The following is a 14,388-nucleotide window of genomic DNA, read 5'->3' on the forward strand; positions in this document are numbered from 1 at the left end:
CCTATTCTCTATGTTTCTATGTTTCTATGATCAGGATGTTGAAACAGTTTGGGTGGAGATAAGGAATAATAAGGGGAAAAAGTCACTGGTGGGCGTAGTCTATAGGCCCCCAAACAGTAGCAAATCTGTGGGTCAGCGTATAAACCAGGAAATAGTGGGGGAGTGTAGAAAGGGAACAGCAATAATCATAGGTGCTTTTAACCTCCATATTGATTGGACAATTCAAATTGGTCAGGGTAGCCTTCAGGAAGAGTTCATAGAGTGCATAAGAACATAAGAATTAGGAACAGGAGTAGGCCATCTAGCCCCTCAAGCCTGCTCCCCCATTCAACAAGATCATGGCTGATCTGGCCGTGGACTCAGCTCCACTTACCCCCCCGCTCCCCATAACCCTTAATTCCCTTATTGGTTAAAAATCTATCGATCTGTGACTTGAATACATTCAATGAGCTAGCCTCAACTGCTTCCTTGGGCAGAGAATTCCACAGATTCACAACCCTCTGGGAGAAGAAATTCCTTCTCAACTCGGTTTTAAATTGGCTCCCCCGTATTTTGAGGCTGTGCCCCCTAGTTCTAGTCTCCCCGACAAATGGAAACAACCTCTCTGCCTCTATCTTGTCTATCCCTTTCATTATTTTAAATGTTTCTATAAGATCACCCCTCATCCTTCTGAACTCCAACGAGTAAAGACCCAGTCTACTCAATCTATCATCATAAGGTAACTCCCTCATCTCCGGAATCAGCCTAGTGAATCGTCTCTGTACCCCCTCCAAAGCTAGTATATCCTTCCTTAAGTAAGGTGACCAAAACTGCACGCAGTACTCCAGGTGCGGCCTCACCAATACCCTATACAGTTGCAGAAGGACCTCCCTGCTTTTGTACTCCATCCCTCTCGCAATGAAGGCCAACATTCCATTTGCCTTCCTGATTACCTGTTGCACCTGCAAACTAACCTTTTGGGATTCATGCACAAGGACTCCCAGGTCCCTCTGCACCACAGCATGTTGTAATTTCTCGCCATTCAAATAATATTCCCTTTTACTGTTTTTTTTCCCAAGGTGGATGACCTCACACTTTCCGACATTGTATTCCATCTGCCAAACCTTAGCCCATTCGCTTAACCTATCGAAATCTCTTTGCAGCCTCTCTGTGTCCTCTACACAACCCGCTTTCCCACTAATCTTTGTGTCATCTGCAAATTTTGTTACCTCTGTCCCCTCTTCCAGGTCATCTATGTATATTGTAAACAGTTGTGGTCCCAGCACCGATCCCTTTGGCACACCACTAACCACCGATTTCCAACCTGAAAAGGACCCATTTATCCCGACTCTCTGCTTTCTGTTCACCAGCCAATTCTCTATCCATGCTAATACATTTCCACTGACTCCGCGTACCTTTATCTTCTGCAGTAACCTTTTGTGTGGCACCTTATCAAATGCCTTTTGAAAATCTAAATACACCACATCCATCGGTACACCTCTATCCACCATGCTGGTTATATCCTCAAAGAATTCCAGTAAATTAGTTAAACATGATTTCCCCTTCATGAATCCATGCTGCGTCTGCTTGATTGCACTATTCCTATCTGTCCCGCTATTTCTTCCTTAATGATAGTTTCAAGCATTTTCCCCACTACAGATGTTAAACTAACCGGCCTATAGTTACCTGCCTTTTGTCTGCCCCCTTTTTTAAACAGAGGCGTTACATTAGCTTTCCAATCCGCTGGTACCTCCCCAGAGTCCAGAGAATTTTGGTAGATTATAACGAATGCATCTGCTATAACTTCCGCCATCTCTTTTAATACCCTGGGATGCATTTCATCAGGACCAGGGGACTTGTCTACCTTGAGTCCCATTAGCCTGTTCAGCACTACCCTCCTAGTGATAGTGATTGTCTCAAGGTCCTCCCTTCCCACATTCCTGTGACCAGCAATTTCTGGCATGGTTTCTGTGTCTTCCACTGTGAAGACACTGCTCAAGGGACGAGTTCCTTGAGCAATATGTAACGGAACCAACCAAGGGGCAGGCTATCATAGATCTGGTCCTGTGTAATGAGACAGGATTAATAAACAATCTCCTGGTAAAGGATCCCCTTGGAATGAGTGAACTTCAAATGATTGAATTTCAAATTCAGATGGAGGGTGAGAAAGTTGGATCTCAACCTAGCGTACTAAGCTTAAATAAAGGAGACTATGAAGGTATGAGGGCAGAGTTGGCCAAAGTGACTGGGAAAATAGATTAAAGTGTAGGACGGTTGATGAACAGTGGCATACATTTAAGGAGATATTTCATAACTCAAGAAAAATATATTCCAGTGAGGAGGAAAGGGTGTAAAAGAAAAGATAGCCATCCGTGGCTAACTAAAGAAATAAAGGATTGTACCCAATTAAAAACAAGGGCATACAAAGTGGCCAAAACTAGTGGGAGGACAGAAGATTGGGAAGCTTTTAAAACCCAACAAAGAATGACTCAAAAAATGATTAAGAAAGGGAAGCTAAACTATGAAAGTAAACTAGCACGAAATATAAAAACCGATAGCAAGAGTTTCTACAGGTATATAAAAAGGAAGAGTGCCTAAAGTAAATGTTGGTCCCTTAGAAGACAACACCAGGGAATTAATGATGGGGAACATGGAGATGGCAGAAACTCTGAACAAATATTTTGTATCAGTCTTTACGGTACAGGACACAAAAAATGTCCCAACAGTGGATAGTTAAGGAGCAATGGGGTGGGGAGGGGGAGTTGTAGGAACTTAACACAATCACAATCACTAAGGAGGTGGTACTCAGTAAGATAATGGGACTAAAGGTGGATAAATCCCCTGGACCCGATGGCTTGCATCTTAGGGTCTTGAGAAGTAGCGGCAGGGATAGTGGATGCATTGGTTGTAATTTATCAAAATTCCCTGGATTCTGAGGAGGTCCCAGCAGATTGGAAAACTGCAAATGTATCGCCCCTATTTAAAAAAGGAGGCAGACAAAAAGCAGGAAACTATAGACCAGTTAGCTTAACATCTGTGGTTGGGAAAATGTTGGAGTCCATTATTAAAGAACCAGTAGCAGGACATTTGGAAAAGCAAAATTCAGTCAGGCAGAGTCAGCATGGATTTATAAAGGGGAAGTCATGTTTGACAAATTTGCTGGAATTCTCTGAGGCTGTAACGAACAGGGTGGATAAAGGGGAACCAGTGGATGTGGTGTATTTGGACTTCCAGAAGGCATTTGACAAGGTGCCATGTAAAAGGTGACCGCACAAGATAAAAGTTCACGGGGTCAGGGGTAATATATTAGCATGGATAGAGGATTGGCTAACGAACAGAAAACAGAGAGTCGGGATAAATGGTTCATTCTCAGGTTGGCAATCAGTCACGAGAGGGTTGCCGCAGGGATCAGTGCAGGGATGCCAACTATTTACAATCTATATTATCGACTTGGATGAAGGGACTGAGTGCAACATAGCCAAGTTTGCTGATGATACAAAGATGGGAGGAAAAGCAATGTGTGAGAAGGACACAAAAAACCTGCAACAGGACATAGACAGGCTAAGTGAGTGGCCAAAAATTTGGTAGATGGAGTATAATGTTGGAAACTGTGAGGTTATGCACTTTGGCAGAAAAAAATCGAAGAGCAAGTTATTATTTAAATGGAGATAATTACAAAGTGCTGCAGTACAGCGGGACCTGGGGTTACTTGTGCATGAAACACAAAAGTTTAGTATGCAGGTACAGCAAGTGATCAGGAAGGCCAATGGAATATTGACCTTTATTGCAAAGGGGATGGAGTATAAAAGCAGGGAAGTCTTGCTACATTTATACAGGGTATTGGTGAGGCCACACCTGGAATACTGCGTGCAGTTTTGGTCTCAGTATTTAAGGAAGGATGTACTTGCTTTGGAGGCAGTTCAGAGAAGGTTCACTAGATTGATTCCGGAGATGAGGGGGTTGACTTATGAGGAAAGGTTGAGTAGCTTGGGCCTCTACTCATTGGAATTCAGAAGAATGAGAGGTGATCTTATCAAAATGTATAAGATTATGAGGGGGCTTGATAAGGTTGATGCAGAGAGGATGTTTCCACTGATAGGGGAGACTAGAACTAGGGGGTATAATCTTAGAATAAGGAGTCGCCCATTTAAAACTGAGATGAGGAGGAATTTCTTCTCTGAGGGTTATAAATCTATGGAATTTTCTGCCTCAGACAGCTGTGGAAGCTGGGTCATTGAATAAATTTAAGACAGATAGACAGTTTCTTAACCGACAAGGGAATAAGAGGTAATGAGGAGCAGCCAGGGAAGTGGACCTGAGTCCATGATCGGATCAGCCATGATCGTATTAAATGGTGGACCAGGCTCGAGGGGCCATATGGCCTTCTGCTCTTATTTCTTATGTTATGTTAAACCAAGGTTCTATGTGCATGCTCGGGTAGATATAAAAAGAGCAGAGAGTTCTTCTGGTGTCGTGGCTAACATTCCTTAACCAAATCAGCGAAAACAGATTATTTGGTTGTTCATTTGCATATTTGCCTACATAACATTGACTGTGCTTCATAAGTAATTCATTGGATATAAAACGCTTTGGCATATCCTTAGGATGTACTAAGGCACTATATAAATACAAGTCTATTTTCCAGTTATCCTTGAGATTCTTCAAGCTGGTTCGTGTTCTACCCAAACATTTGATTCAACGTAACATTCTTCTCACGTCGGAAGCTGAATTGTTTCTCTTGAAGAATATTTGCTTAAAATTTTTTTTTTTGAAGGTCCTTCTGGGCAGTGGTTTAAGGAGGTCACTGAAAGCCCTCAGAACGTTGGCGTGAAGGTGCTGAACTCAATGACAGCCCTCGTATCCTGGACCCACTCACAAGAAAACAACTACGACAGCATCGTGTCGGTCATGTCCCTCTCTTGTCAGCAGCAATTAGACGGCCGAAGAATTGAATCCTTTTATTGCTCCAAGGTATTAACTTTCGAAACCACATTAGATCAATGAGATTGTATGCTGTGAAAATGTTTCAAGGATTTAAGTATAAAAGGCACCTCGAACTCTCCTCACTACCACCACTTTGGATTATGTCTCTGCCTATTTTTAGTTTTCCATGCATTATATCTCACTTCCTTAATATGAATGCAAGCAGGAAAGATATTCTCAGACTGCTGCCAATATCACTCTGTGGCCACTGAAATGTGTGTGTGGTGTCCTTTCCCTCCTGATTTCCCCTTTTCTTCCTCTGTCCTGTGTGACGAGGTGTTTAATTTATACTCTGCATTTTTGCAATTGAGGTCAAGGGGCCAAAATTGCCCACCGCTGGGAATGAGGTGCACCTACCCTGTTTCTGTTGATTTTACCGGCGCGGTGGATGCCGTGGCCTCTTGAGCAAAATTCCGCGCATTTTTTTTCCAGCGGACCGGAAGTTGGTGATAATGGTGGCGGATGTGCGGCGGTAGGTGGAGTCTAGAGGGGCGGAGGTTGGGGCAGGTGTAGTGTCTGCCACTGTCAGTCATCAGCGTAGCGCTGATGTCGTCATCACAGCGCCGAGTCACCACAGCTCTCCCCTTCACTTAAAGAATCACGTCGGCTCTCCCCTTTAAGTTCGGCCCACAGGGCCATCGGCAGTCGGCCGACAAAAAAAACATGGTGGCAGCGGCAGTAGGTCCTCCCCTTTAATGGGAGCCGCACCGCCATTTTAGAAGGACTACAACCTCACTTCCCCGGCAGAAAAAGCAGCTTTTGGCACCACGCGGCAGGAGCAAGATTTTTTCGGCATAATGTCGCCATCGGTGAGGCGGGAGGAGAGGGACATCGGCGGTGCGCGCTCTGATGACGCACTTAGGACGGATCGGCAGTAGCAGAGCGGTGGTGGGGGGCAGGAGCAGGTCACTGTGGGAATACCGCAGGAGCAGAATTTCCAAAATGGCCTCCATTACACAAGAAATCGGCGGCATTGGCACTCCGCAGCGTGGCCAACCGGTGGTAACAGGCCTTAAGGGAAGGGGCAATTTGGGCCCCCCAAGAGTCGTGGACATGAGCCTGTATCCTACACACTATAGCATGTTTGGTGCAGCAATAGTACTGGGCCATGTGGAGCTCGGTTATTACATCTATGCTAAAAGTAATCACATTTGTGTATCCGCCCACTTTCTCCCATCAGTTTGAGTCCTGGTAACCATATGGCCATTAATGTATTATCAGTCATGTGGTTAGCTGAGACTAATCATAAGGGAGAAAGCAAGTGTATGATGATATGCTTCACATGGAATTCAGCTATAAGAAAAAGATTGCCCAGGTCAGAGTTCAGGGACAGTCGCACATTCCTGAAAACCCCATGAAAGGTACAGTTGTACAAGGCCTTCATTCACTCAGATTGAGACTCGGTGTGACTGTGCACCCCAGCAGTAGTCTGGCCCTAAAAAATAGTCCGAGCATCTCTCCCAGTGCCAGGACCCAGCTCCTGCATCATCCTGACATCAGCTCCAGGCCCTGAGTGAGGCCCGAGCTTGGGCCCACACTGCTCACCACAGCCACGGGAAGAGGAGGGAGCAAATTCCTTGGCAACTGAACAGCGACTTATGAATGGAGAAGAGTGTCAGATGGGGGCTTTGAATGGAGGCAAAATCAGTGCCAAAATAAGCAATAATGAATGCATTAAAAACGTGTGTGCTCCAAGTTGCTGCGATGCAAGTACTTTTAAACTGTCCATTTTTTTAAATTATGCAACCAAAATCCTGAGTGCAGCCTCTGAGATTCAGCTTATCACTGTCATTATCATCATCATCATAGGCAGTTCCTCGGAATTGAGGAAGACTTGCTTTCACTCTTAAGATGAGTTCTTAGGTGGCTGAACAGTCCAATATGGAAACCACAGTCTCTCACAGGTGGGACAGACAGTCGTTGAGGGAAGGGGTGGGTTTGCTGCACACTCTTTCCACTGCTTTCTGCACGCTCTCGGCGATGAGACACGAGGTGCTCAGCGCCCTCCCAGATGCACTTCCTCCATTTAGGGTGGTCTTTGGCCAGGATCTCCCAGGGGAGGAGAGGATTTACTTTCTCTGCGAGCAACCTTCTTGGATTCCGTTACTATTTACACCTTGTATTCTTTTCCTGTTGTCTCTGACTGCCCTCTCGATATTGTGGCAGTGAAATCTTTTTTACTGTTACCCTTAGCCTCAACTGCTGTGCTTTTTTTTTGCTTTTGCCTCTCTGGGTCATCTTCTAACATGTTTCTGTAATATTTTTATTGATCCCCAAGGGCCCCTTCTCCTTTCACGGAGGGATATGTACACACACATTTTCCTCTTTATCTTGCTTTGCATTTGTTTGCTGCTCCATTTGGATCATGTTTCTTCAGTCTGAGCTTGTTGGTTTGGGGGATATATTCACCCTGCGTGCTCAGCGTTATACCATTTAAAGGCGTCCCGTCCCGTTGAGCGATTATGATTACCCGACCTTCCTACTGCAGCACTGTTACTGCCTACAACTGCAAATCCTTCTTGCTTCAAACTAGAGAAATAAATTTTGGGGGCTGGGTATTGAATAATGAATGGATAATGTGGCAGAAATGATGACTGCTCCATTATGTTTATTTGTTGCTTCCTTTTGGTGGTTTAAGCACATAGACCACATTTATCTTACACGCTGCTGCTGCACATTCACGTTAATGTTCTGCGTCATTAATAAGCTCATCCCCTTACCTTGTAAAATGAATCATCGCTCCTGTAATATGGGAATCTAGAGTTGCTACTAAATATATGTTCCTGTTCTTCCCCCACAGTAATTCCCAGCCACATCAAATCATTGATCTCTGCATTAGACTTCAATCCATTCACTGCTTCACTGACTGTTAAAACGAGAGGTCCTTTCATGAATAGCATTACAGTACTGACATTGGGCTCAATTTTCCTGGGTCATTTGCATCGTTCTTTTGGCGCGCGCCGTTTTTTTTGGTGCATTTATTTTTTTTCAAAGTTCCCCCTGCGATCTGTGCCGGCCTAACTGAGTTACAATTTTCCTAGGCTGGTTTTTAATCATTTTTCGCAGTTCGGCCAAAATGTTTTCCTCCTAGGTCGGCGTATCTGGCCACTCCCGAAAAACCTTCTGGGTACTTAAGAAAACCAGCGCACATTGACACATCGCGCAGAAAGACGCCATTGTTTTTAATCGAAGATTTTGGAGGGAGTCAAGAACACTATAAAAATCAAGAATAAAATTCGACTTTTTTTTAACCTGTCAACATAGTAAATGGAAGTTTGTTGGATTTCAGAAGTTTTCTCTTTTTTTCACTCACTCACTCACACGCCACCACCGAACATCTTGAAGTAGGGCTGGAGGGTCGTAGCTTTGGCCGGCAGAATCGGCCCCGCGCTCCGACACGGGCTCGGAGTTTAGCCGGAAACCAAGCCCGGGGGAAGGAGAGAGAGCGAGGTGCTGATCGGAAGGCTTATGCATTGATCCCGGGGAGTGAGGTGCCATTCGGAAGGCTTCTGCAGACTGAGCCCGGAGAGGGAGGTGCTGATTGGAAGGCATCTGAAGACTGTAATGAGTAGGGGGGAAGGGTGTTGGGAGAGAGAGAAGGGGAGAAGTCACAAGACTGAAATTAGTTAAGAGGGGTGGGGGGAGGATAGAGAGAGGAGAAGTCACAAGACCTTGGGTGTGGTCCATCCATACAGACCTTGGGGAGAGAGAACTATGAACATATCCTGCCTGCTTTCCTGCCATTTTGAGATTCTTTCAAAGGTAAAATTTAATTATGGGGGCAATGCTGACAATGCCACCATACCTTGTATGAGCCTTCTGCATCATGCTGCTACGTAGGAGACAATTGATTTGATGTCATTGCATCAAGAATGTCAAAGCCTGTAGGGTGCTGGGCAGAAGGCCTTACCCACCTCGGGTATATTGAGACAGGCATTTGTACCTCTACCTGAGTGATACAGAATGTCAGAAGGCTGCATTTCTGCAAAGAAGTTGTAACTGAGGTCTGTGAGTTGGTCAAGGCAGACCTGCAACCTAGAAGTATCAGGAGGACTGCTTTGTCAGTTGAAGTGAAGGTTACAGCTGCACTTTCATTCTATGCCTCCAGCTCATTTCAAGCTACAACTGGAGATGTATGCACCATCTCTCAACATGCAACACATGTCTGCATTCATCAGGTGACGGTTGCACTGTATGCACGGAGGAATTACTTCATAAAGTTCCCCATGACCAGCCAAGCAATGCATGACAGGGCTGTGGGCTTCTCCAGGATTGCTGGCTTCCCAAAGGTACAGGGCTACATCGATTGTACCCACATCGCCTTGCAAGCACTTTGGAGGATTCCGAGATGTACAGGAACAGAAAAGGCTTCAACTCCATGAATGTACAGCTCGTGTGTGATGACATGCATTGCATCATGCCAGTCGATGCAAGATACCCTGGGAGCACCCATGATGCATTCATACTACACGACAGCATTATATCTGCCATGTTTCAGCAGCAGCCAGAAGGGCTGAGCTGGCTACTGGGAGGACCGGAACCAATGTCCTAGGGGGAGTGTTTGCTAGTGCTCTTGGGGAGGGGTTAAACTAATATGGCAGGGGGATGGGAACCTATGCAGGGGTTCAGGGAAGTAGAATGGGGGCACAAGCAAAAGATAGAAAGAAGAAAAGTAAAAGTGGAGAAACCCAAGGCAAAAAGCAAAAAGGGCCACATTACAGCAAAATTCTAAAGGGGCAAAGGGTGTTAAAAAGACAAGCTCAATGTGACAAGTATTCGGAATAAGGTGGACGAATTAACTGCGCAGATAGCAGTTAACGGATATGATGTAATTGACATCACGGAGACATGGCTCCAGGGTGACCAAGGCTGGGAACTCAACATCCAGGGGTGTTCAACATTTAGAAAGGATAGACAGAAAGGAAAAGGAGGTGGGGAGGCATTGCTGGTTAAAGAGGAAATTAATGCAATAGTAAGGAAGTACATTAGCTTGGATGATGTGGAATCTGTATGGGTGGAGCTACGGAAAACCAAAGGGCAGAAAACGCTAGTGGGAGTTGTGTACAGACCACCAAACAGTAGTGGTGAGGATGGGGACAGCATCAAACAAGGACTGGCCTACCCCTGCACCTATTTTCTATGTTTCTATAGGGTACAGCCTCGCCACCTGGCTCATGATGCCCCTACGCGTAACCGGAAGCTGACCGTGAATACAATATGTCGCACATTGTGATGCACAGCATCATGGAGAGGACCATTGGCATCTTGAAACAGTGTTTCCGATGCCTGGGCCATTCCGGAGGCTACTTGCTGTACTCCCCTGAGATTGTCGGTCAGTTTACTGTTGTGTGTTGCATAACTTAGCCACCATGAGGCAGCAGCAGCTGGTAGTGGAAGACCCACCTGCGGTGAGAGTGGCTGATGATAATGATGAGGAAGATGCAGATGACGAGCAGGAGGAGGACGACGAGGAAGCCATGCAAGTGCCTGAGGCCAGAGCACGGCGACGGAGGAGGGCGGGCCATCGTGCCCCTTTAACAATTGTTCGAGCCTTGCGCCAGCAGCTCATCTGTGAACGCTTTACTGATGCCTAAGGGCTCAGCGACAACTATTCCACATGGACATGCTTACTGTTCGGACCTGTTCCGTAATGTTGCATTGCGTTAATGGAACAAATGATGGAAATTATTCTTGTTTACTTCAAAAGTTGTTTTAACAATCAAACAAATAATGGAAATTATCCTTCTTGAGTTCCAAACGTTGTGTTCAGAAAGGAATAATGGAAATGGTTCAGTTTTAATGTAAAATATATTTTATTCAAAAGTTTCAGTTCTTTTGTACTTAACTTTAATAAAATTATTCTTGTATCAAAGATCAAGATCACTCCTTAAGATCACTTTTATAAACTTTGAGAACAGTTGCAACAGTAACAACAATAACAGCAGCAAAGAAAGGCTGCACCCATCTCTCCTCCACTTTATTCTAAGACCGCCCGCTGTGCTTGGTCTTGGGTACTCCGCCACCCCTGCCCGCAGGCGGTAGTGTAGTGTTTCTGGGCTTGCTAGCAAGCTTATTCTTTCTAAGATCTCAGGTAGTGCGCACCTGTTTGGGCTGGGTGGGGGTGTGGGCATCGCCGGCAAGTTGGAGAGCCTGGCTTTGGGCTCTTCAGAGGCTGGTGTGGGGATTGTAGTGGGAGTGGCAACTGATTTTGTCAATGGGCGCGGGGTCTGGGCGTGTTCCCTTATTGCAGCAGCTAACTCCAACATGCCGTCCCTCATGCGCCCTGACGGTGTCTCAACGACCTGCAACATTCCCTCCCACATGTTGAGCAAAACTGTCTCCACTATCTCTGACATTCCCTCCCTTATGGTCACTATTCTCTTACTAATGGTCCCGGACATTGTTCCCATTTCTCGTGCCATTGCTGTTACTTCTCCCGACAGTCCCGCTACCCCAGGAGTGATCGGGTAAGGTCAATGCTCTCCGCAATGAATGACATCATCTGAACCACATCTGTTAGACCCTGCACCTCAGGAAAGTGCGGCTGAGCTCTCCTTCCCCTCCTGCCCACGGGTGTGGCTCGCACCCCATCACTGGGACCAGCAGCCTGGGACGGTGGGGCCTTGGGTGTGCCTCGCTGCACCCCACCACTGGAACCCGCAACCTTGGAAGGTGGGGCCCTGGGTGTGCCTCGCTGCACCACACCACTGGGACATGCAATCTCGGAAGATGGGAAACCATGGAATGTCCCACCAGCACGCAAACCACTAGTCATGGAAGGGGCTGTCACTGCAATGAGCAGCACCTCCTCCAAAGTCAGTAAAATAGTGGGGGCTTATCCAACACCATCCTCTCCCCCTCACCCCTTGGTCTGGAGGGTTGGATTCGAAGATGTTATCCTGTTCAGGCTGGTCCTTGTCTGAATTTTCTTCTACATCGTCAGAGTCGGCCTCAAGTTCTGCAAAATATAACAGAACAGAGACAAATGGTTAGCAGCTGAGGAGGGAGCAGGATGGGTGGCATGAGTAGGCTCACACAGCGCAGACCAGGCAGCAGGCTGATTTGAAGGACCACGATGAAGGATAGCGCATTGCATCAACCGAAGCGTAGCTGAGGGAGACATCCGCATGAACCGAAGCATGGCTAGCCCACGCAGTACTTAACAGTTAGCAAAGCCAGACTGTGGAATTTGCGGGACTTGCCCTCTCCCTCGAGTGTGGGCCCAGCTTGTGCAGTGGTGATTGCTTTTCTCCAGGCAGGACCCATCAAAGCAGCCGCCCTCGCTTCCACGGGTGTCAGTGGCTGCAGATTTGCCCGGCCTCCTCCTGTTCAGGTTCTTTTTCATTTGTTGTGTGCCACTTTCCTCTGCAAAGATGAAAACATAACTTTTTAGAGAGGGTGTCTTTCTGTTGAGTGGGATATATACAGCTGGTCACATTTACAATTGCATTGAATAAATTAAAATATTACTTACAGTATCTACTTGACCAAGGCCCTGCTACTTTTTACACTGGCCTCCAGATCTCGTGGTGGTCACCATTGTGCAGTAATCTTCTGCAACTTGATTCCAACATTTCTTCATTTCTTTGGGTGGAACTTTTATGTGACACCTGCTGGTGTCCAGCTCCTGCTATCTTTTCTCAATCAGTGCCTCCATTTCATCCTGTAAGAAGTTTTTGGTACTTGCACCGCGTTGCATCTTGTATTGCTGCAGCTGTGATTTTTCTATGTTCTCACGCAGCATTCCTTCTCACACACACAACTGGCTCTTTAAAAACGGCCGATCGCCAATTCTGAGCTGTACTGCACATGCGCGTCCATTGCAACAACGTCAGAAACGCAACTTTTTTTCCGTGCATGTTTTTCAGCGCAGACAGCAGGAGCCCATAATTTATTAATTTAACCCCAGGATATTATGTGCAAAGCAATGTTCATCTTCCAGTGTGCTTCATATAATTCCAATTTACAATATCCAGACATTTGCCAAAAATAATTTTTCAAGAAGCTGTTTGAAAATCGACTTGTGTATTTTGAATGATGGAATGGGGGCCTCTGTACCCGAGTGGCGATGATAAAAGGCACCGAGCTGGAATATTAATAATGCAGTTTCCAATACAGAAAGGGAACTAACAATGAGATTTCCAATGCAGACTAGTGTGTCTGTATATATTACAAGATTAAATATTAACATGCTGTAAATGAATGGCCCTGCATGAATAAAATAGACCCAATCTGACTGACTGTTCTGTAACGGATAAAAAGGAAAGATGTGTGATATCAGAGTAGGGACTGGACTGGAATGGTTTTAGATGGGTTAGGTGTGAGGGAATAAGCAAATGTGTTTCTGTATAGCTCAAATATGCATTACTTATAGTAATCTCTTTGCTTTATCAGGTAAATCTGAGCAGCAACATCATTGAAAACCTAATGCCTGGGGCATATTACCAGGTTGTGGTCTACCTGAAGAATGGGCCTGCTATAGGTCCTCCTTCTCTCCCACTTACATTTGGTTTGAGTGAGTATTCAGGAATCTGCAAACATTATCTCCAACATTCTCTCAATCAGGCATAGCACTGATAAAAGTAGACTCTCCTATTTCTAAAAGCCATACAAGTGCAAACACTAACCATCAACTTTAACATCTGTTTTCCTGTTTGTATGAATATGGTTTTATGTAATATTGAACGACAAGCTCTGAGGAGGAACGGTGTCATGAACTAATCATGTGCTAATATCCAGCCCAGCATCAGAAATCAAGTCAGAAAATGTTTGTGAAATCCTAGCTATATCCTGCAACTCCCTTCCATGTATAAATAAACAAAGAACTCGCCTTTATGTAGCATCCTTCACCACCTCTGGACCTCCCAAAGCCCTTCATAGCCATTGAAGGACATTTAAAGTGTGGTCACTGCAACCGAATAAATAGAAAAATGAAGAATGGAGTCTGCCCCATATCTCAGATTCTGTGGACCCAGAAGTGTATTGAGGCTTGAACTCATGCAAGGAGGATCCAACAGCAGAGGATCTCCACATCCAAGGTCTTTGCTGTGTCCCACACTCCGAACATGGCCTCGCTCAACGGGAGCATTAATCGGATCATTCATGCTACAGTTTTGTGGCCCCGTCTTCAGTCCATCAAACCCATGTGCTGAGAGCACAGTGCCATAGAATGTGACCTATCCATCTTAAGACAGTGTTGATATGCAAGCAGATATCTACAAAATCATTATTTCATTTTGAAACTTTGAACCTATGCTCGGAATAAAGGAGTTACATGTCCCGAATTAAGGCTTGTGTTGCAGAGCTTTATGCCATTTTAATTGTTGCTATTACTATTGAGAATAGATGCACAACCATGCAATTGGTAGGGCCATTCTATACTGACAGAGTCATATCATTTTTTACTAGCTCATAGTCATGGCCCTC

At 45.5% G+C, this 14,388-nt stretch overlaps 1 protein-coding gene across 1 annotated transcript in view; it reads left to right on the forward strand.

Moving 5' to 3' along the window:
• ptpro (protein tyrosine phosphatase receptor type O) overlaps positions 1-14,388 on the forward strand; it is a 163,819-nt gene that overhangs the window by 96,238 nt on the left and 53,193 nt on the right. The window contains 2 exon segments of the mRNA XM_070896667.1: positions 4,754-4,950; positions 13,357-13,477. Of these exon segments, the coding sequence (XP_070752768.1) occupies positions 4,754-4,950; positions 13,357-13,477 (318 nt within the window).

This window comes from Pristiophorus japonicus, chromosome 13, assembly GCF_044704955.1.
Source record: "Pristiophorus japonicus isolate sPriJap1 chromosome 13, sPriJap1.hap1, whole genome shotgun sequence".
Taxonomy (NCBI): Eukaryota; Metazoa; Chordata; class Chondrichthyes; family Pristiophoridae; genus Pristiophorus; species Pristiophorus japonicus.